Genomic DNA, 24,448 nt, shown 5'->3' on the forward strand with positions numbered 1-24,448 from the left:
GGACAAATTAATTTATATTGTATATATAGACAGACACATAACAAATTAACACAAAAACTAAAGTTACTATACACATTCATTTTACATTTTCCTTAGTCCCATAGTTAAACAATCACTATACTGAAAATATAAATGCATGCAAATTGCCAGAAAAAACCAAATCGTTAAAAGAATTCCTCCCATGCCAGTACAGCGCCTTCTTTTACAAAAATACTGAGATAGAAGTAGTATTTATATGGGTAAGTTGCATTAACAACAGCAAAGGGATTTTATAAACTCTTCAGTTCCAAGGATCATTATGGCAAAGGTTGTCATGAAAGTCATGTGAAGGACAAGGAATTATATTTGTCAAGGGTAAATTGTGTTTAACTAGCCTGAGTGCTTCCATGATGAAACAACTTGCTTAACAAATGGGGGAGAGTTGGGGACATCACCTAGCCTAATTTTAGTTTGATCTCCACAACATCTATGTAGACAAGCTTAAGATAGAACAGATGAACCACAAGACGGCTGTAGAAAACCTGACAGAGTGCCAGGCTCAAAGAGTGTTGGCTAATGGTTTGAAGAAAAATTAGCAGCGGCTCATGAGTGGATTTCCTCAGCAGCCAAACCAATGTCAGATTCTATTCATTATCCTTAGAAGTGATCTGGATGACAGGAGCGAGTGATGCTCCCAGATTTGCATATAGCACCAGGAGAAGGTGAACTAGGAGAAGACAAACATATGCTGGAGGGAAGAGCCACCATACAGACTTTGACAGGCTGAAATATTGCATGAACAAGAACTGGATGAGCTTTGGACAAAGATAGAGTCTTGCACCTGGGATGGAATAATCCCAGCACCAGTGCAGTCTGGGGTCTGACTCTACCCAGTTCTTTTTTCAGCTCTGCTAAGAAGGACATTGGCATTTGAGTAGGAGCAAGCCAAATGAATCAGCAAAGCATACTGGCAGTAGCAAAACCAAATTGTTTCATGGGCTGCATCAGTAAGAATTCACCCAGCAGATTAAAGGATTTAATTATGTCATTTTACTCAGCACTTTTAAAATCATGCTTGGAATACTGTGTCCAGTTTTGGTCCTCCCAGTTCAAGAGACACTGGGAAACTGGAAAGAGTTCAGAAGAGGGCCAGCATGATGATCAGAGGATTAGAGAACTTGACATTGGAAAAAAGCTTTGTTTTATTCTGCCTGAGTAAAATGAAGTTTTTTTGGGAAGGATCTAATCACAGCCTTCCAACATCTAAGAGACATTTACAGAAAAGATGAAGACATTGCCTTCCAAAGGATCTGTAATGACAGGACAAGAGCCAGCAGACACAAAGTGAGTTAGAGGAAATTCTAGCTGGATATAAGAAAAGAAATTAATTACTATTAGAACAGACAGCCCAAAGAAGTGGTTGAATCATCCTTGCTGGAGTACCGAAATCTCAGCTCAACAGGGCTGGGGCAGGGTTGAACTGCCTAAGATACGGCCTGGCTTTCTACACAAATTTGACCTAGATGATCACTAAGAGTCCCTTCCAACCTAGACTTGTCTGTGATTTGAGGAAAACAAATTCTTGCTACTCTTTACTTTCTAGTTTAGTTTAGTAAAAAGCTAAACCACCTAGGAAAAAATAAAAAAGGGAAAAAGAGTTTTTTTTCAGTTTTTATATCTGTTTTAAAAATGAGCAGAATCTAAATGATGTTAGTAGACTAGAAGAGGAAATGCAAACCAACATGTCTCTCAGACATTGTCTCCCAATACAGTTTACAGCATTAATAATCATCTGGTTGTCTTTGTGCCCTTACAAATCAAGTTAAACAGGCAGTTAGCATTTACGTATTATAATAAGGTTTCCAATGGTTATAAAGCTTCTTTCAAAAGCCTTAAGGAATATTACTACTAATTAAGTCTTTCCCCTGTATAATAAAAATTAAAGACCTAATCAACATAACATTTGCTTCTCCTTTATGTTCCATGAATGCGTGAACAGACTTCTGTTTATTGTTTTGCTAATAAAAATAGGGTATAAACATTGGAGTTTATTTTAATGAGAAACTTAGGATGTTTAAGTAACTATACGTTTACTAGTAATGAGTATAAATCATGTGTAGTATTACTTTCAAAGGAAGACTATGTTCATGTCCTGCAAAAGCTAGTTTCAAGAGAAATAGCTATTCTTTAGTTCCTGTATAGCCATAATAGTGCTAGAAACATACTGTATATTTGAAATTATTTAAATACTACGTTATGCAAAAATCCCAACAAAATCATAATCAGAAGTGCAAAATATCATCTGAAAAGGAGTACTTACATGCTTTAGTGTTAACTCAAAACAAATCAACCAACGCTTCAACTACTGCCACTCATATTGCAAAGAGAAGCTGTTCTTGAATAGTTCCCAATTCTTCCATGAGTATTTTACTTAGTATTCTTCCTTAGTGTTTTAGGTGTATGTGTGACAACAGCTATCAATATTTTTCACTTGCAGACAGGTGAGGTTATTCTGACTCTGCCTCAAATTCCACCAGAAGAAGTGTAAATTGAATATTAGGAAAAATTCCTTCACAGGAAGAGCAGTCAATCATTGGCAAGGCTGCCCAGGGAAGTGGTTGAGTCATCACCCCTGGAGGTATTTTAAAGATGTGCAGATATGTTGCTTAGGGACGTGGTTTAGTGCTGGGTTTAAGAGTTGGACTTGATGTTATAGGTCTTTTTCAACCTAAATGATTCTGCCATTCATACTGTCAGACATTTCTTTAGCTTTGTTCCAAAACCCAAGCAACTGCTCAAGAGTAACTGAGAACATAGAATAGCCCAGGCTGGAAGGGACCTCAAAGATCATCTGGTTCAACCCTTCAGGGGCAAGTGAGCCTAGATGAGATTATCTAACACACTCTCCAGTCACATCTTGAAATCATCCAGTGGTGGGGATTCCACTACATTTCTAGGGAGGTTGTTCTAGTGATTACATCTCACTGTGGAAAATTTCTTTCCTCTACCAAGATGAAACCCGTTCCAGTGCACCTTGCAACTCCTGCCCCTTGCCATCTCAAGGGGGCTTCCTGTGAAGGGAGAACCTCCCTCCTCTCTGTAGATCAGGCTTTAGGTACTGGCAAACTGTGATGAGGTCCCTCTCAGCCTTCTCCAATGAGAAAATACATAATTCCTTTAGACTTTCATTAAAGGGCAGGTTCTCCAGCCCTTTTATAATTTTTGTGACTCTCCTTTGGACCAACTCCCACTCTGCCTGTCTTCTGTGAATTGTGCGGATCAGAACTGGACACAGTTCTCCAGATGTGATCTGACACAAGCTGAATACAGGGAGGATCTCTTATCTCTGCTAGCAATGCCACTGCTGAGTCAGCCCAGGATCCAGTTTGCCTTGAAGCAACCTTTCAGCAAGGTTGCTCCAAGCCTATAGTGGGCTCCTTGGTTATTCCAGCCCAGGTGCAGAACTTGGCACTTGTCTTTGTTGAACTTCATACTGTTTTTGCTACCTCGCTCTTCTAGCCTGTCCAGATGCTTCTGTAAGATAGCTTTGCCTTCTGATGTGTTCATCTGACCACTCTGTGTGGTGTCACCAGCAAAACTGGTGAGGGTGCTTTCAATCTCATCCTCAAGATCAGTTGTGAAAATGAACAGCATGGGGCCTCCTATCCCTAGGAGCTCCTAATTCAGACAGGCTGCCAGACTGACTAGAAACCATTGATCACCACCCTCTGAGTGTGGCCTGTTGGCCAGTTTTCTACTCATCTCATGTACCACCTAGCCAGTTTGTGTCTTGTCAATTTGGCCAGGGAGAAGGCTGTAGGAAACTGCTGAATGCTTGCTGAAGTTCAGGGAAAGAACATCCACTGATCTCCTTGGACCAACTGGAAGTGTTACCTTGATGTAGGACATGATCAGTCTAGTCAGCCATCATTTACTTTTGGTGTAGGCTATTCCCAACTGCCTGCTTTTTCTGGTTTGTAGTATTTCCTAGGAAGATGTTTCCATTTATTTTCCAGGGACTGAAGTAAGATTAATGGGTCTGTAGCTCCCTGGGTCCTCTTTTGGGCCCCTCTTGTAGATGGGGGGTATTACATTTGCCCTCTTTCAGACACGAGGGATATTCCTTGACCTGCACAACTTTTCAAATGTTATAGACAGGAGTCTTGCAGCAATGTCAGCCACTTCTCTTAAGATCCAGATATGGACTGTGCCCTTCCAAGACAGCAAACTCCAGCTTTGTCACAGCTACCTTATCCTGTGATCTGGGGTCCAGTTATGCTGGTAAGGCAGAGGCAAAGAAGGTACTGAGAACTTCTGTTTTATTGGCATTATTAGTAACTTACCTCTTTGCCTTGTTTAGGAATGGCCTCTGTATGTATCCCTTCTACTTCTCACATATCTGAAGAAGCATTTTATGTCGTTCTTGTTATCTTTGGCCAATTTCAGTTCTAGCTGACCCTAAGCTTTCTTTACTTCAACTCTGCCTGTCCTGGCAAAGTTCTTGTAGTCCTTGGTGGCTATTTCATCACCTTCCTAGGGCCAGTATGCTTCTTTCTACCTTTTAACCACATCCAAAAGCTCATAGTTTGGCCAGAATTCTTCCCAAACTAAAAGTTCAGCCCTCAAGCTTATTAGAACAGGCTCTGCACCACAATAATATGGATGACTTCCTAACATTTTTTTTTTAATCAAGGCTGCTCCTTACCCAAACACCTCCATTGTGTTTACTATCAAAGAACCCATAGCTACAATAAGTAATATCACCCATGGACATGAAACAAATCAGCCAAATAAGAACCCCTGGCTGTTAAGAACATGTACTTTTAACTTGGAATTTCAAGACACCTGCAACTGTGTTATACCCTTGCAGAGGTTCTTATTGCTTCAGCAGAAAAAATAATCAGGTATTCAGCCGACAGTTTTAAGAGATTGAAATTGTGAGAAACTGCCATAAAATTCTGTTTTCCTTAAAAAAGGCCCTCCCCACTTCTGAGTCAATCTCAAACTTGTCTGGTGCCCAAACATATGAAAAAAATCTTACCCTAAATTTATATTTTGTACTACGCCTCAAATTCTTCACCGTGTAGGTAAGATCATCACCATCATATTTTGGCTTGAAACCATATCCCTGCAGAATTAAAGAGGATTATTTGAAACATTATCTTTGCACACCAGAGGATCTAACATACTTCATACAAATAAATTACTGTTTCAAAGTGTAATTATTAAGCTTCTCTGACAAAATAATAAGAGCGCCTTCATTGTGCAAACACAATTTTTTTTTAAAGCAGTGCAAATTCATTAACCATTTTCCAATCAAGAGAGGATAAAACATCAGTAAGAAAGACATATACAGTGCCACTGGAAATTTTACCTAACACTTTCAAAGGGTAGAACAGTACTGATTTTAAAGCAAATGTTGTTAGTCTGAAATGAATCTAGAGGGACCATACTTCATGATGCAATTGCTTTGCTCCAGCTCTTACAAGGCTTAACTTGCACACACAGATTCACAAGGCTTAACTTGTACACACAGATTCACAAAGTTATAACCAATTTAAAAGTCTTTGCTGAAATGGGGCTTAATAATACTAAACACAATTAAAAGAAGAAAGCTAGGTGGCCTGGCCACAGCAATGACAAGTCATTAGCTTAATTTCAGAAAATACAATTCCTTGTAGAATATTCTAGCAAAAATAATAATTGCTACACTAATACAATAATGTATCAAATATAGTGAGAATAAGTATTCTAAACTTACTGAGTTCTCATCCTCCATCTCTAATATATATGAGATTCCTTCATCTGATGGTGTTCCTGAGGGTTTTGTCCATTGAAGGGATAACCAAGTAACTCCAGCATTAATCAGCAAAGGACTTGCTGGTGTGGTTGGGGCAGTGCCTGAGGTATGATACAGGACTTCTTCACTAAAATCACTGTTTAAAACAGACAGTATGTAAACTAACTAGACACAATAATTAATAGCTAAAAACCAAAATTCTTACTAAACACAGCTATGACAGTTTCTTGGAGATATGCACAATGGAAATTGCAAGCTCTTATACGCATACTTGCCCATGAGTCTGTCAGTAACAAAATATCTGAACAAGGTTAACATGTTCATAATTGAAAGATTACTTTGTATGATATAATTAATATGTTTTGCTAAGCAAAACGTTTTGCTTTTTCATATTAACTCAGTATTCTAAAACACTAAAGCTCTATATGCAATAATATACTAACACCACAGTGTCCTTCCTTTTCAAAGTGAAAACATGAAGGCATAAAAACATTTAGGCAAGACTTCAAAACAAACTTTGCTGATGTGTTCTGAGCTTACTTCGAAGTACTGGTTTCTCTAGAGATCCAGAAAATAATAGAATAGTTTCATTCAGAGGTGAGCTACTTTAAGAGATGATAAAAATGAAAGCCTTATTGCAGAAAAAGAAGTAGAGTGTATACCTGTAAATCTCCTGACACAACTGCTACCCTTATCTGATTGAGATTAGAATCACCTTGTGGTGAAAATACAAACAAATTACATATAAAGAGCTACTGTGAAACAGGGGGATGCAAAAGTCAGCGAACAGGCAGCATGCTTGCCCAGATAGCCTGACATGCATCCAGCTAGACTAAAAAGGCCCACCTGCTCTCAGCTGGCTTTGCTGCTTTACATCAGATCTGTAAAATCACAAGCCTAAAGCCAGTCTAGTTTTTTTAACCATATGAAACTAAATTAAAAGATGTAATTTTAATCTAAAATTTAAGGATTACCTAAGTGACTATCAGGAAGCCCTGAAAATAAAACCCTCAGTGTAGCTTAAACAAAGATACCAGTAAACTATCTCATGTGTTTTGAACCCCACTTGTGTGAAAAATCTCAACAAAAAGATAACTCAATTTCAATTTCTCTCTTACTCAACCTATATTATAGTGATGCACATGTTATCATTTTGGTCTGCACTGAGGTATTTTTTGGCATTTAAAGGAAAAAAATCTTACAGACAGCATATTATCAAGAGTGTTGACAGCACAGAAAACAAACATATTGTCTGTGAGGACTGCCAAAGAGATGTGCAGCAAGAAGGGAAAAAGTAAAAAACAAGAGAAAACTTCCAAATTTGTGGGAATAGTAGTTTATTTTCTTGTAAGAAGTCACAAGCAAGAAAATTTCTGGAATGGAAATCAGGTGACACCTACAATATATTTACTAAAACAATTAAAATTTTATAGGGAGCCTGAAGAAAGCATGAAGAGAGGTTAGATACAAGTAGTATGTGTAACTCTTTTCAAAACAAACTATTGAAGGAGTCACCTTACAAGTAGATATAAGGTAAAAAACCCCACATCTTAAAAAGATTTAATCTCTAAAACTTGCTTGAATCACTCCAAAATACACTGAAATGAACTAAGAGTTCCAGCCATAGCCATATTTGAATGACTACTAAACAATTCCCTCAGAAGTACAGTACTATCTCTGAAAATAGATTTTATTTTTCCAGTTTTCTTTAACCATTATTTCATGTAGGTTAGAATTAAATTTAAACATTATTAAATTAGAGATAAAATATCTGTTTTTCTCAGTAAAATTATTTAGACAAAATTCTGTCTCCAGATGCCTAATGTTCTCAACACTCTTCATAAGAGATAAACAGGCACTCTACACTAATAAATATTATTTCAAGAGACTTCTTAATTAAATAATATCACAAAGACAATAAAGCACATCTTCACAAGGCTATGAAATACTGATTTAAAAATCTATTCAGTGTGATTAGTTTAAGAAGGGTACTTAACCAATCAGTGTCTTCAAAGCTTACGCTGGAGGAATCTGTAATATGTGCAGCTATTCCTACAGGGTACAGCTACACTCAGATGTAAAAGGGGAAAAGGAAGAGAGCCCAAGCACTGGACCCTGCTTAACTGCCAGCTCCCTCCCTGTCTTTATTTTTAACAGTTCCAACTGAATCTCAACAAGACAAAGTCCAGGAGCAACTCAAGAGAATAATTAATTCCAGGAACATCATCCAGAAGGCAGTAATGTAATAAAGACTACTGGAGCACACCAAGAGTCATTCTAGTCCACTACAGTGTCCTCTGACAGCAGCACAAAGCAGGTACTTAAGAAAAGACATAGGAACAGGCACCTTATGCAATGCATTCCCTGAGTACTCTCCAAAGCTTCCTTACATATGCTTCAGATCCTCTGAGCCAGCTATATTTTTCACATACTTAATAGTCTGCAGCAAATTCCTTCTGCCCTGCATGAATTATGACCCTGAGTCTGGCTCCCTACTCTTTACACTGTACTTTAACACTGGCCAATCAGGCAGTGCTCCTTCAAGCACCTCCTTCTGCCAGATAAAGGACACACAGCACACATCCTCTATTTCATGCTATAAGACCACTTTAGTGAGCTGCAGCACAGTGTTCATAATATTTGAATTTAAAAAAGAAACACAAAAAGCAATTTTATGCTGATGGTGAGAGAAGCTCCATTTTTATGCCCCACAGGAGCTCAAGGTTCAAGTACTACTAGGTAGCATGGACACCAGGAGTCTGCTGTAGAGGAGATGCGCTCTGGCAGTGTGATTGTTAGCCAGATGCATCTGCTTTACCTGATGACCAAGAAGCCCACTCAAGAACTAATGCACCCAGTAATGCAAGCATAACTTCACAAAACATTTTTTTTCCAAGTTCTTACTTATATTCTCCACTGAAGTCGCATGTCATTAATTCAAAAATTCAAAACAAAGTTTGGTGCTCTATAACACCTGAAAAGTAGTAATTAAAAGCATGAACCACATATCCTAAGCATTGATAGTAAGGGCTAGAACTTCCAAAGAATTCTTTGGTATGGTAATGCCATACTCTGTCTATTTCCCAGGGTAACAGGAGACTAACAGACAGATGAGAGGACAATATCCCAATAGCACAAAGGCTATCTGCAAAACGAATAATCCAATCACATACTGTGATTTTACTAAGCAGTTGGACTAGATGATCACTCTAGGTCTCTTCCAACTGAAATATTATATATTTTATATTCCTTTTCAGACCATTTGGACAAAAAACCTTTTTCTTTAAATGCCACCACATGTTTTTCCTGAAGTAGCACACACATGGATGCATATGCTTTCCATGTTTAGGTATGTAATAGCATTTACCTCATTCCCATGTCATTTTTGGCTGCTAGCCTAAAGGTGTACCCCATTGCTGGTGATAGTTTAGTGATCCTGTACTGCTTCTGTTGACCGTAATAACACTGGCAAAACTCTCCATTTCCTTTTCCCTAAAAAGTAATAAGTTAATCATATTATTGACCTTAATACATATGCATCCATCAATTAAAGTACAATAAAACATGAAGTAAAATCCTTTTCTGAAATTAAATATAACTCAAGAATCTCCACATGGTGAGGCAGTAGCATATGAAACTTTGTATTAAATTAGCAGTTTTTTTTCCTTCCTTTCCATTTCCCAGCTCCTTGGGGCTGAAAGAATAAAAGCCACGAAGATACTGCACCTCTACCATCTCAGGATAGCTGTCCAGGTAGAGACTGCAAGATCATTGCAGGGCCATAGTTGACCCACCCACTTATTAAAAAAGAAAGACTTACAAGAGAATGACCCTTCCATGTCAGCTCTTGAATATGGTATTGGACTATGAGTGAAAAAGCCACTATTAAGAATGGCAGAATCATGCATTTAAGATACTTTTATTTTATATGCCCCCAAAAAAATCACTGAGCAGTAACTGTATTTTAATAATGGCTTCAAATTACATTATTGTCACATGCCTCTAATCAGAAATCTTAATTTTCCTATAACTTAATGTGCACAGTCACATACAGCTGCTTAAAAAAATAGAAGACTAAAAATACAATAGAATAACTTGCTTACTTCATCCCATTCTAAAAGGTAACTGTGGATTTTGGAACCATTATCACAAGATGCCTGTAACAGGAAAACAGGGAAATTAGAATTCTAACTTGATACAAGACCTCTTATAATGCATGTATGGATCAAACCATAAGAACAGTGGAAGACAAGTAACGCTCCCTTTATATAATTGTTTCGCTTGCCAAGACATTCCTAGTTTAGTCACCATACAACAAATGCCTGCTCCATGTTTATGGTTTTTTTCCTAATTTAGTCCTTGAAATGCATTGGGTACTGCACTCAGTAATTTTAACTGGAAAGACTCCTGCTTTTCTGTGAATTCTTCTCTTTTTACTCAAGCCCACATTTAACCCAGTAAATCTATTTTGAATCAGGGAACTGTGACTCAAATTAATAAGTTTGACAAAAATTTTCAGTTTCAATAAAAGGGTATTTTATTGATAAATCCACAACAATTCTGAAGAGTTTAAAGTACTTCTTTTAAAGGCTGTAAAGCAATCCTTACCTTCCACTGAAGAGTAAGAGAATTTTTGGTCCGATTAGTGATCCTGGGCAGATTTGGAGCATCAGGTTCACAACTTGCTGTGGTAAAACTCTCTGTTTCTGAAGGGCTCCCCTTTACACAGTTGCATTCTACTTGAACTCTAAAGAAAGAGAGTCAATGACATTTTGCTTCAAAATCTGTATAGTTTCCAAAGAAAACCAAGCATTTGAAATTAAGTTGCTGCCTTGCTGCTTCACTATTAAAATATCACTGTTATAAATAAATAACTGGGGGAAACATCTTGGTCAATAAAAGTAATAAGAAAGAAAAGAGTCCTTTACTTCGGATGTACATCATTACCATTGGTCAGCTTTAGTCTCACAATTATATTTGAAATATGTCTGTTATTAGCTGTACTTTGGTTGGAAAATAATGGTAGCATTTTGCAGGCTCATTATCTGTAGTAGAGACATAAACTTATATTATGAATAATTCTTCTGCAAGTGCTTTCGTCAGATGAGCACAACGAAGCTGTTGATGTATTTTCAGAGTATCCTCTGCACTCAAATGAGTGTCCTGCTGAGTGTGTTCACCTTGTCCTTTCCTTTAGTAAGGCTATGAATTAGCTCTCCACATACTTCAAGGGTGAATTTTGCTTCTGTCTCAAAGAGATATGGCTTGTTTTTCAAAAGGCTTGTCTCCGAAAGGAAATGCATGACAATCGTCTGGTCTGCCCCTGTCCCCCAAGCTGTGCAGCTGTCTTGCCTCTTCTTTGGGTCAATGGCACATTACTTTCTTCGTATTCATCTGCTCCTTTGGAAAAAAACCCAAACCAAAACTCTACAAAAACCCATTCCTCTGATTACCAATGTAAGATCTGAGTTGCCAGCTTAAGAAGATACAAAAATCCTGATAAATTTTTGATGCATGAACAGCAAATCACAGTAAATTTGGCTTTATAGATTTCACAAACAGAGAGAAAACATTCAACCAGTGACTGAAGTTGAACACAAAGTTGTTTCTGCTTGTATACAATTGCAAGGATGTAATATGTCAATTATCTTGGTGGTTGAGTCGTTCCAGTCTTTGTTGATTTTCTGCAGTGTTCATACTGGCAGAATTCTGTTTAGGAAGAGCTTGGATGGCCAAGCCATTGATTCTCATGTTCTGTCTACAAACAACCAGAATTAAGCAAGAAAAAATATGAATGCAGCTTGATAGAAGAGCACTTAGAAAAAAAATAATTCTAGGTACTGACCCTAATGCTCCACGAATTTTTGACTTCAACTTTGTTGGATAAAATATACCTAAAACCACTAAAAACAGGAACAAAATCACAGGTAAACACTTTCATAGGAGCCAACTTAGCATTCATCCTTCTCCTGACCTTGTGCTCCAGGCAATATAGGGGCTCAAATTAAATGAGGGGTGTGATGAAAACAGACCAACCCTCTTCTGCTTTATGTTTGACAACCAAGACAACACACTGGAAAACAGCTCTGGGAGATGTTGACCCCTTCACACCTTCAAGTGGGAACCTAGCTCTCCCACTTGAGCAAATGTCAAAAAGGCTATTGCACAAGGCAAATCCTACCCTAAATTCAATGTGGAAGGAGGCAGAACATTGTTAACTGGGACCCTTCTGTTCCCTGTGCTTCCTGCTAGCTGCCTCTAAATTGCTTCTCTTGATCAGTACACAGGGATCCTGGGGTTCTCCACACAGTCAACAGAGGCAGGACATTCAGTCATGCCTAAGAAGGTACTCTACACTTGCCATTACCACCTGAAAAGGCACTTCTTTTCAGGAGGCCTTCATTTCTGCCTTCACAATGTTATTTCTTTGTAAACTGCTGTATTCACACTATTTTTTTTTCCAACCAAGAATCACAGAGTAGTTTGGGCTGGAAGAGACCTTTAAAGGTCAACTTGTCCAAACTCTCCTGCAATAAACAGAAAAACATCTTTACTAGATCAGGCTCCTTAGAGCCCTGCCCAATCTCTCCCTGAACGGTTTCCAGGGATGGGGCATACACCATCTCTGGGCGAGCTGTTCCAGTCTTTTACCACCCTCAGTGCAAAACATTTCTTCCATATATCTAGTCTAAATCTACCCTCTTTTAGTTCTAAACTACTATCTCTTGTGCTATCACAACAGGCCCTACTAAAATGTCTGTCTCCATCTTACAGGTCCCCTTTAAGTACTGAGATTTCTCCAGACTGAACAACTTTTGTGGCCCTCCTCCAGAGCTACTCTAGCAGGTGACCATCCTTCTCATGATGGGGATCCCAGAGCTAAACACGAGACCCTGGGTGGAGAGCAGAAGGGCAGAACCACCTCCCTCACCCTGCTGGCCACGCTCTTTTTGACGCTGCTCAGGACACAACTGGCTTTTTGGGCCGCAAGTGCACATTTTCAGGTCATGCCCAGCTCTCTATCCACCAGTACCACCACATCCTTCTTGGCAGGGCTGCTCTCAATTCCTTTATCCTGCAGCCTGTGTTGATAACAGGGCTGCCCAGACCCAAGGGCAGCACCTTGCACTTGGCCTTGTTGAACCTCATGAGGTTCCCGTGGCCTCACTGCTCAGGCTTGTCCAGGTCTCTCTGGATGGCATCCCATCCTCCAGGTGTGTCAACTGCACCACTTGGTGGCTGACACTGCAACTGCTTGGTGTTTCTGCTGGAAGCTCACTCAATCCCACTGTCCATGTCACTGATGAAGATATTCAAGAGTACCAGTCCAAGACAGGCCCCTGTGGGACACCACTTGTCACTACTCTCCATCTGGACATTCCATTGACCGCTATTCTGTGAATGTGACTGACCAAACAATTCCTCGTCTACCGTGAAGGATACTGTCCGGGACTATCTCAGAGGTCTTACAGAAGTCCAGACAGCTAACATCTGCAGACTCCTTGTCCATTGAATACAAGTCACTTGTTCATAGGCCACTTGGTTCTTCAGGCAGGACTTGCCCTTGATGAAGCTGTGCCGACTGTCCCGAATCACCTCCTTGTCCTTCATGTGCCTCAGCATGGCTTTTAGAAGGATCTGTTCCATGATCTTCCCACACACAGAAGTGAGGCTGACAGGTTTGTAGCTCCCACAGGACTCTGGGATGAATCTCATCTGATGCAGACTTATGCAGGTTCCTCAGATGGTCTCAAACCTGATCTTCTCTCACTGTGGAGGGACTTGCCTCCCTCAGTCCCTGTCCTGCTGCCCATCCACTGGAGAGGTGTGAGAAAAGAAGTTGCCAGTGAAGACTAAGGCCAAAAGGTTAAGTACCTCAGCCTCTTCCTCATTCATAGTTACCAGTTTCCCAGTTGTGCTTGTTTGGGAGGATACACTTCCTCTGACCTTTGTTTCTGGCTGACAAAGCTATAGAAGCCTTGAGTCTTTGCATCCTTTGCCAAGTTCAGCTCCAGATGACCCTCTAATGCTTAAAAAAAAGAGGGAAGAATGACACCTAACAACATCTTGCCAATCCTCTGCTATTTCTTCTGACCTACTGAAGTAGTCAATTCTGCTAGAAGGGTAGAATTACACTGAGCTGGGGGCACATTTTGTCATGCATATGGGGTCAGGTTCTCTGATCTCCAGGAGCCAAGCAAAAGAGCAAGATATGACTTTCAGGTGGCCAAGCAGGGAGCATCTTCCAGGGCAAGGTACCTTCCTCTGCTGCTTGTGGATAATTGAAAAGCAGCATCTGTGCCTGGCTCCAAAAACAGAAAAAGGTGACTGTGCTAGCATAAAGAAAAGACCATGAATGTAGGATGAATGTGCACCAATCTTGTCTTATGTTGTCCAAAATGGACTGAGCAGTCAGCGAAGTCAAAAATGTTGATTGTGACTCAAAAGATGGTGAGAAGTTTTTAAGACCATCTCTGAAGACTCAGGCAAATACACAATGAAACTTCTAAAACATTTCCACTGAATTTAATGAAGAGAAAGTGAGATACTCACTTTGCATGGTAATCAGTTGCTGGCCTGAGATCATTTACAGTAACTTTATTTTCTTCTCCACTGGAAAGAGATACAAGTTTGTTTTAAAGACTGTTTCAGAATTCCACACATTTATAAAAAAAGACATGTATCATCTAACTCAACATACCTTCTATAAAATGTATTTGCTAAGAGTTTGTCTTTTGCTAAATATAGCGATGTGTAAATGCATTTATCTCTGAATTTTAGAGGTTTCTTGTGTTATTCCTGTTCTTTTGCCCTGGTGGTTTCGAGGCATTTTTTTGTTTGCTGCTTTCTAAAGAGTAGCAATTATTTTCTTCTTTCCTTAGTAAGACAAGCTGCATGTGCATCCTTGTATGTTATTACTAAAAAAAAACCATTGAGGTACTGGAGCACACAGCAGCTCAGTCCAGCCTGGCAAAAACCATGATCTAAAACTGCACCTGACTGCACACACCTACTTGTTAGAGCCTAGGAAACAAAAAAGGCACCAAAATAAGATCTGTTAGTCTGCTTTTGTTGACATCAGCTTATGTTGGCAAAGATAATTTCTCTGCTGCTAGTTTCTTGGATAGGAATACTCAACTTTCAATTGCATGAAATCCAGGGAGGGTGACTAAGATAAAAATAGCTAGATACACAGGTTTATAACTGTTAGAGAACTCTATACCCTTAATTCTATATTTTACTGTCATATTTCTCCAAATTGCAAAAAACTGACTGAAAACCATCGTGTTAGGAATGAAACAATTGAAGAGTTTTGTTTGCTTTGCTGCTGCTATGAGCTGTGTTCTGTGTGAATTTGCCTTTCTTTTTTAATATCATAAGACTGTCTCCTATCAAGATCAATTTTAGTGAAGGGAGGGATAACCTTACTGGGAGGAGGAGCATGTGCTGACATAAAAAGTAACAAATACAATTTATTTTTCTTACTACTTGTATGCCTCACTATGTGAGAACTCAGGGGTGTCTAGTGCAGCTGGTTGAAATACAGCAAAATAGGCGCTAAAATATGCCTCCAACATGTAAGAACAAAATCTTTACATTCCAGTTGATGGCAGAGACTTCAGTATGAATGAAACAAATTCTACTGAAAAAAGTAGCTAATTTCAAAACAGAAGTTTCACAAAACTCCTGATTATTTATTTAACTTTCTGGACAACAAGCAGATTTTTAATGAGGTTTTAAGCCACATATTTCAGTGCAGCAGTGACTAAATAAAAATAGCCAACACCTACATGTACACAGTTTTGTACTTTCCATCTTTTCCAGTACTTGAAATCATCACTTCGTAAGTATAAACCTCTGGTGTGTCATTCTTGTCTGTGTCTTCCCCAGTATCACTGGATGGAGGGGACCACATCAGCAGCGCTGTTCTTGCCTGAATATCTGATACCTGTAGAAACACAAAGTTTTGAGATCTCTGCCATTTAAATTCTATTGTATCCAAATGTTACTTTGCAACAAATGATCAAAGAAGAGAAAGCAAAATCACATACTGTTAGCAAATCAGAGTATTTATACTGACACAATAGCTACTAACTAGTTTTCACAGATGAAATCACGCTGGAAATGCAAGGAATGCAATGGGAAAAATGCAAAGCCAGGCAGGGGCTGAGGGCAGAGACACCTGTCGGTACATAACGCCACCCAGTGGGCTGCTGAAACAAGGACCAGAGCGTGGGCAGGCACAGGGATGGCAAAGCACATCCCAGGACATCAGGCACTCCATTAAACCATGCTTCTGGCACCTTTCTCTTGCAAGTGACCGGTACCATGACTTTTCTAACACTTCCTTGTTTCTTATGAAATACAGGAAGATGAAGGGATGCTCACAAGGTCCCTGTACATACACATAGAGACAATATCCTGAAGAATTTCTGTGGTCATGTTTGCCTGAGCACCCCACCCATCGCAAAAAGGCCTGGATAAGAACAGCTGGTGTGACAGAAATAGCAGTATAACCAGTGTGTGTGACCCCCAACTATCCAACAAGTGGTCCCAGCTGACCCTCAGGTGAGCTAAATGGAAACAGAGAATCACAAGGTGCTCCTGAAACAGAGAAGTCATCAGCTTTAGAAGTGCAGAGGTAGCATGAAAATTGGTAATGGGAGAGGTGGGTAAGAGATGCTGGAGAGGAACAGAGCCATGATCAATATCTGGCCTAACAGTGTGAGAAATTGCCCTGCCAAGCACTGCTGTATCCATCCAGGCCTGATGGATGCTGTGCACCCCAGCTGGTGCAACAGCATTTTAAGGCACAGCAGGCATGGATTTGCAGCTCAGGTGAGTGCATGTGACCTGGTGGAGAGCCTTCTCAATGGCCTGTGGATTGGCAGACTGTAGAGAACAACAGATTCTAGGGAACAATGCAGTCACACACAAAGCTATTGAAGCAGCCACGTCTTCCAAAGGAGATACATGACTAGGGGCACCCATACTCCCAAAAGAGTGAGCACTGTCTGAAACCCATGTGTGCTGCAAGGGGCTGAGGATGCTCGTATGCTTGAAGGTGAGTGCACAGGTGCATGCAGGTTTAGGATCTGTTATGGAAGAATGCCTAGAAATTTGTGGCTGTTCATAAGTATTGCACATCTGCTATTGCGGTTTATATGTTGCACCCTCCTGCTGTTTCCAATAACTTATAAGAGAACTCAAAACACATTTCATTACATGAAATTACTAGTTTTACAATATGATCATAGTGTATGTCTATTTTGGGAATAATTGCTTTTGAAAATCTATTACCAGAGTATCAGAATCAAAAAGCTATCTTCACAACTGCTGCTCTCAAATTGCTACAATCTACTAAAACTAAATAACTGAATAGGTCAGCTTCAAGAACGAAGCAGAGAGGACATGACTTATTGACAGCAAACAGAAAGGAAGAAAAATCACACTATGTGAGCCTCAGTGTCTTGGAAATAATGTCACTAAACCGTTATGCACTAGCAGAACTGTACAGGATATCCTAAAAGGGATCAAATGTTGGTATGACTAAACACTGAAGTTTCTCTTTAAAATCTGATAAGAAAAATTCCACTACTATCTTGATGCAATCACCAACTAGATTAACACTATCTATAACTGCTGCAGTAAAATTCTAGCATTTCTGGAAGTCTCTGGAGTTGTGGGAAGCATCTGATAAAGCTCTCTCCTGGACAATCTTTACCCCACCCTCCTGAGTTGCAGCAAGTGGCAGGAGATCCTGAGGGAAAGAAATTCTTCCTCAGGTTCTCCAAGGACCTCCTGTACTTCAGGACTATTAGATTTATTTTAAGATGATCTGTTCCTAGGTTTAGCTACTTTAACAGCTGAATTTTTTCCCTTAGTGTCCAGGCAGTGTCTCTCTTACTACCAGCTAAGACTACTAATCCTAGCCACCATGGAATTGAACAATAAATCTCTTCCCTTCCTTTTGCAGTTGTTTCTCATACATTTGGAGACTGTTAGCATTTGAGTTTCTCCTCATCTATAAAATCTGATAATTCTCACTGTTCTCCTTATCTCCTACTGATTGACTTTCTTTAGTGCTTTGCCCAGAACAGCCCATCTAACACTTTGCCATTGCCAAACTGCCACCTGACAGATTAGATTTCCTTCATACATAGGATATTTTCTACCTCTCTGAGACATAAGGAAAAATAAGTTTTTTTGAAGAGCCAAGATTTAAGATCAGAAGAATCCACTACTGTTATGTGCTCTAAGGCACTTGGGAGTGGCTTTTTCAAAAAACTTGGCATTACTGATTACTTTGCGTGCTTATGCAAACAGCTGCAATGGATTCTGGTTGCAACTCTGAACACTATGTGCTTCTGCAAAGCAGAGTATAATACTTGGGTCAGGCTCTAGCACTGTGGACACAAGAGGTGAGCACGTCTTTATTAGGAATCCAGTTTGCCAAAGTCAATCTCCTCATAAAATATGTTACGCATACCATTTGGGTCAAACAAAAAAACACTTTTAGCATGTGCAATCTGGACTGAATTCACAGTAACCCAAGATACTTAACTGTGAGTGAGGTGCATGACATGCCGTAAGTCCACAAACATACACAGAACCAGATATACAATGTTCTCCAAAGGGATTTACATGCTATATAACCAACTCTCAAATTCACAGCTTTTATTGCCTCTTATTACATATATTCAGCCTTCTGCATCATTCTTCATTTGGCTTTTGCCTTTTCAGTCTTCTTTTTTGCTTTTTTATTTGGTTAAGAGACATGACAGCTGGTGAAGACTTTGCTCAAACATCAAGGTGCAATCTGCAGAACCACTCCAATTTACATCTGGGTATAAATAATTCAAGACTCCTAAGTAGAAGGCTCATCTGGTGTCAGTATCATGTAATCAACTTGACTTAACACTGCCATGTATGAAAGGATAAGGGATCCATATGGGGGAAAGCTAAAGGAAGTCAGAATCCAACAGGAGTTTGGAGGTAGCAAAATTGATGCATCCCATACTGCATAGAACTGAAAGGTATCTGTGAATGAAAGATCATGACAGAGAACACCACCTGATTTAGATGTGCATGCCCTGGACCTGGGCATTGAGACATGGGACAGCTCAGGATAGGTCATAGCCTTCAGCACTGCTCCTGGCTGGCTGGAGTAGGACATGGTGCAATGGACACTGTGCTGGACAGCACCCTGCATGATCATCTGATTGTATGGCCACCACCACAGCCAGTACTGCCCGTGCCAGCATGGTTCACCCTGGGAACAGAGCACTGATGATCCATCAGCAACCACAATCCTCAGAGTAAGTGCTCCAACCACAACATTAATAAAAAACCTGCAGGAATATTTCTAATGAGAACTACAAGGAGAAGGTGTGAAAAAAACAATGTCCTGGTTCACTTGAGGGAAAGTGAGGAAAACAATTCCTTGATGAAACTGCAGGAGGGTGGCTTGAAATCCTGCAAGGCCCAAGTAGGTAACACAGACTCCTATCACATCAGACCACACTCCCCCAAGCTGCAACATCAGCTAGACTTCCATCCTCTCACAGCCCTGACAGTGCCTTGCCTTCCTAAAGCATAAGCCTCCCCAAGTGCTGGAAGCCTGGCTTTCTGCCTTGTGTGCACTCTGAATCTGTAGCAGAGTACCTCTGCCTGTGATGCCTTCTGAGGCCTGCAGAGATCACTCGTGGCACACAGCTATGTGCAATGACGTTCAAGCAAGAACACGGTGGGGGGAGGAACCAGAGCACTTGTCTAGAAGGCACGGGTGGCTGAGGGCAGAAGAAAACATGGTAAGTACTGGCACTGCTCTGCTTCTTCCTATGTCATCAGCACAAGAACACAACTGTTGATCTGTTCTTCTCACAGTCTCATTCAGAGAGAGTTCAGAGCTCTCCCTGGCAATGCAGTCATTGCTAACATCCCAATTTCAGACAGCTCCCACCTCCCTGCTGCTCAGCCAACAATGACACAGGGACACTAAAGACATGTCAACCCATCCTGATACTTGGGCACAGCAGGACACCAGGTGTTCAGGACACCAGGTGTTTCTCTATACAATCCCTGCTCAGTGCTTTGACAGCCACAGAATCACAGAATGGTTGAAGTTGGAAGGGACCCCTGGAGGTAATCTGCTCCAACTCCCTTGTTTAAGTAGGGCCACGTAAAGCCTGCTGCCCAGAGCTATGTCCAGACAGCTTTTCAGCATCTCCAAAGAGGGAGTCTCCACAAACTCTCTGGCCAAGTTGTGCCAAAGCTGACATCCTCACAGTATGGAAGTGTTTCCTGATGTTCAGAGGGAACCTCCTGTGCTTCAGTTTAGGCCCACTGCCTCTGGTTCTGACGCTGGGCACACTGAAAAGAGCCTGGCTCCATCCTCTGTGCACTTGCCTTGCCGATATCTATATACATTGATAAGATCCCCTCTGAGCCTTCACTTCTCCAGGCTAAACAGCCCCAGCTCTCTTGGCCTCTCCTCATCAGGCTGTAAAGAAACATATGAAAGAAGAATCAAGACTAGGGCACTAAACTGGGGCGAAGTTGCCTGGAAAGTGAAGGGAAGAAGGTAGGTAGCAGATGACTGGAGGAAGTAGCTGACTGACTGGACAAACCCATGGCAAGCTCTTCCTGGAGTTTCAGTTGGATGGACTGAATACACTACAATGTGGAACACAGACTGTTTTCACTCAGTTAAGATGGTGGACTCATGATTGTGGTGAAGATTTTTGGAAAAGATGTGCAAATCTTCATAGCGAGGCTGGGACCAGGGAAGGTCCAGACAACGAAAGAAAAAACCACTAGCCTGCTCTAAAATTCAAGAAACTACTGAATTTGGCAACAATGTTTTAAGGAGCATCTACACAAAAAAATGCATCAGTTTTATAAACTGAAAATATGTTGGTAAATTTTCAAGTAGGTAGGTCAGAAGTCCACTGCTGACAGTCACCTTCTGTGGTGAATTTTATTTCTCTCTTCCCTGAAGCTGCCAAAAACTCTTAAAAGAGAAATAAGTCATATTTTTTCTCTACTTTGCAAATAAGGTTTTACAAAACCTCATTTTTGGTGATGCTTGCAAAACCTTGCCAGGTATCTCTCATGCCTAGAGATATGTGGTGTGTAAAATTGCTTCCTGAACAGTTAAGACTAAACAAAGTTGCAGGAAATTGAGAACAGATTCTGCAGTATAATATTATGTTAAGCATCACATTCCATTAAGCAGCATCATTATGCTACTGGCAATGTTACAATCTCTATGTTTTTAAAATAATTCTGTTAAAACTGAGATTCACAGAATAGCCAGGAAGAATTCTGCAGTGTAAGTATCAAGATAATTTTAGTTTCATAAATGTTAATACACTAAAATTACTTTGGTTGTTTACAGTATAGTGACTGGAAGTTAAGTGAATTTGCTTTAGTATGGAAAATTAAAGACCCCTTAAACTTAAGAGAAAGAAACGGAGGTGCAACTGTGTAAAATAGCAACAGATATATTCTGATTTTATGGAAAGCTTTTGTTACTTACCACTGGCTTGGCTATATTAGAAAGAAGTGCTTCCAGTGCTTTTGTTTCTTCATCCTTTTCTTAAAAAACAAAATCAAAGCAAAAGAGAAGTACCCATGAATATTGTGCAGTAACTTTACAGTGAAATAGCTCTTCAAATTCAACAACTGCACACAGGAGAAAGCATTTATAAAGTAGAACATCTTGCTAACTTGCATTCATCTAGGACAACATGAAACCAAAAAAGCTTCTGAAGAAGTTGTTAATATAAAACTATTTCTGAAGCCCTTCTGTGCTTTACGGAATACAGACAGCCTGGTTATCATTTATTAATGTATAACTTTAAACCAACTGCTCCTCTGGAGAATTTAAGATTGTGGATATTTCCCACAGATTTCTCTTTGGATGTAGATGCAGTCAGGTTACAGTAGTTTAAATATGTTATTACTAATCAGCTGGAAGCCTACTGGCAACACTGCTGGCCTTTCTCAACTGCAAGGGAAACAATCTAAGGTGTTTTCTGCCAGCTGAAGGTATAGCTGAGCTTTATAAAAGATTTATAGTTTACAGAAAGCATTTTATCTGCTTTTCTCACATAATATTTAAATTTTATTACCTCCATAATATTTAAATGTTATTACCCCAACAGTGTAAGTCAACAGGCCACTCAGTTTTGAAGGTGCAGCCAGGCATTTTAAATTCATTTAACCTGCCTTAAACTAAACACAAAGGAAAAACAAAGTCTGACAAAATTCTTCAAAAAACATAGATCAAATCTATTTTGAACTCTCTGTTTCTAAGATGATTTATGCTGTTGACACAAATAAAATGCTTTTCTGACTTGTATGACAACTCTAAGTCACTGCCTTCTGTTGCACAAGCCCAAGTCTCAGTACATAATTTTCCCCAATGTCTCCTAAAATAATTTTGAGGAGTGGACGCTCCCATTTTTCATATAAAATACTTCTAAGAAAACACCACCATAATTTTTGTAATGTGTAAACAACAGTACGTTTCATCACTTGTGCCTTGTTAAAGTTAGCTCACAGATAAACACCAACAAACAGAAAGTAAACTGAAGCTGAAGAGAAAGTAAACTGCTATTCTGCAACTATAGTGACAAATACTCAGATTTGGAGCAACAGTTCCCAGCTTCTGATTTTTGGTTGTATCTCAAATGTGACCTTTGGTACTAAGCTTGCCCAGAATATCATCTACACATGTTTTTAAACAGCTCTCACAGGTTGAGATTTCCTGGTTCTGATGAGATGTATGTTCTTCAAAATTCATTTTGCTTACAGCAATCTAACATAGACTGGCATAAAATAATTATCTCAAAGCAAACTTTAGAGAATTGAGAATAATCATGGTTTACTTCCCTTAACATCATCAATTACAGTTCCTTATTCTGAGAACACTGCTCCTGGCTGATGACAAGTCTTTGACGTTATGTTCACAATCTGAAGGACTATGGCAGAGACCCCAAGCTGCATAGTGACACATCACTAGATTTGACAATGACTGTATGACTGAGTGAAGTCAGTCCATCTATGAGATCACAAGCCTTCCAGTGAAATAAAGATATTAATAATAAGCACACTCCCTATGGTGGTGTCTTCGAAAACATGAACAGCCTTTTTCTACAACGGTCTTTCAACAGTGAGTGGGTAGGGATAGATCAATTTTATGTAACAGCAGTATCTCTTCTACAAAATATTCTTTATCAAGTTGGATGTATATTTTCTGTTTCAGACACTTGATTCTTTCCATGTTTTCTACAGTATTAAGCAGGCCATCAATATTCAGTGATTCCTTAAAATACAAGCACTCCAAACAAAGCTTTTTGAGATTTTTCTTTAAACAGTGTCATGAAGTGCGACTCATAATATTTCCTCAAATTTACATGAAGACTTCTGTACCAGTAGTTTTTCTTTTCTTAGGCTCACATTCCCATGTGATGAGCAGGTTGATCACCCTTATCTACACTCTACCTAAGTCAGGGCAGTTAGAGGCTGCTACTCAACTTCAAGACTGTCAAAGTGTGGTGTTTTATTTACAAATGTTATGTTCAGCCACTATAATAATAATATCTGATTATTTTTCCAGTCCAGACACTGGACTTGCATCATTTATTATTAATATGTGTGTATATGCAGTGTTTTTGATAACACCTACCTTCTACTTCTGTGTCTGTCTGAGAATTGCTTTTTCCTTTACCCAAAGACTTGCATTTGGTAGAACCTGTGCTTATTCCAGCTGCATCCTGTCCTTTTGTAAGTCCATTAGGTTCACTTGTAGGAGAAGGACATTTCTGAGGAGATGATGGAGGACTGTTTAACTTATCCTTCTGAGTTCCATGTCGATCTTTTAACTTTTTTTGTAACCTTTCATACGTTTTACTAGACCTTTCATCTCTAAAGTTGGATCTTCCATGAGCAGGCAGAGTATCTAAATGAAGGAAGGAAAAACAAACCATTAAGAACCAAATCTAATTTTAAAATCTACCTAAAAATGCTATGTAAGTTAAATGTGCACCAGTGAGTAAAATGATATCTCTACTCCTATTTGAAAACTGAAGTGTCCATCAGGTAAACTGATACACATTAAATGGCCTTTAACAATATGTTAGGGAAGAGAGTGTAATCTTTCCCTTCCCCTGATTTTCTCCACTTAAAAATTAATTCTTGAAATGTTTCTATGATCTTCCTTGAGCTGTGAGGTACAGGATAAAGTCTATACAGAAAAAGTGTGCTCCTTTACAACACTGGAGGAGGTTTGATCTAATGTTGAATAAAAAAATCCATTAAGTTTTGGAATGCAGCTAGAGCTCTAATACTTGAATGATGCTTCAGCAGGAATCAACAGGGAAAACAACCACAAAAGCGTAGAAACATAGAACCTGTGTTCTGTGGGGCAGTGGAAAGCCACTAAAACACTGAAGACAGCTGGGCCAGGCCTTGTAACAGGTAACCCCAGGCACTGCTGCAGTAGCACCAAAGTCTCATCTGTAAGTCAGAATTGCCTCTGGAAAAAAGTCAGTACCAGACTACTGACAGCATTAAACGACAAACTGGTCAACTCCTCTGCCCAGTTTTAACATTTGTATTCATTTCATCTTTATATTTCAAAACACTTTACAGACTCAAGAC

The 24,448-nt window shown here is 39.6% G+C and overlaps 1 protein-coding gene across 4 annotated transcripts in view; it reads right to left on the minus strand.

The window, feature by feature from the left end:
• FNDC3A (fibronectin type III domain containing 3A) overlaps positions 1–24,448 on the minus strand; it is a 111,107-nt gene that overhangs the window by 18,019 nt on the left and 68,640 nt on the right. For all 4 annotated transcript variants that reach the window (XM_054271376.1, XM_054271375.1, XM_054271377.1 and 1 more), the window contains 9 exons: positions 23,475–23,747; positions 21,321–21,379; positions 15,571–15,728; positions 14,333–14,392; positions 10,388–10,526; positions 9,883–9,936; positions 9,147–9,271; positions 5,741–5,915; positions 5,021–5,107 (listed from right to left, as the gene is read on the minus strand). In XM_054271376.1, the coding sequence (XP_054127351.1) occupies positions 5,021–5,107; positions 5,741–5,915; positions 9,147–9,271; positions 9,883–9,936; positions 10,388–10,526; positions 14,333–14,392; positions 15,571–15,728; positions 21,321–21,379; positions 23,475–23,747 (1,130 nt within the window). The remainder of the gene's footprint in view (positions 1–5,020; positions 5,108–5,740; positions 5,916–9,146; positions 9,272–9,882; positions 9,937–10,387; positions 10,527–14,332; positions 14,393–15,570; positions 15,729–21,320; positions 21,380–23,474; positions 23,748–24,448) is intronic.

The sequence above is a fragment of the Melozone crissalis genome, unplaced genomic scaffold, assembly GCF_028551555.1.
Source record: "Melozone crissalis strain CALT ecotype California unplaced genomic scaffold, PUWL_Pcris_2 ptg000013l_1, whole genome shotgun sequence".
Taxonomy (NCBI): Eukaryota; Metazoa; Chordata; class Aves; order Passeriformes; family Passerellidae; genus Melozone; species Melozone crissalis.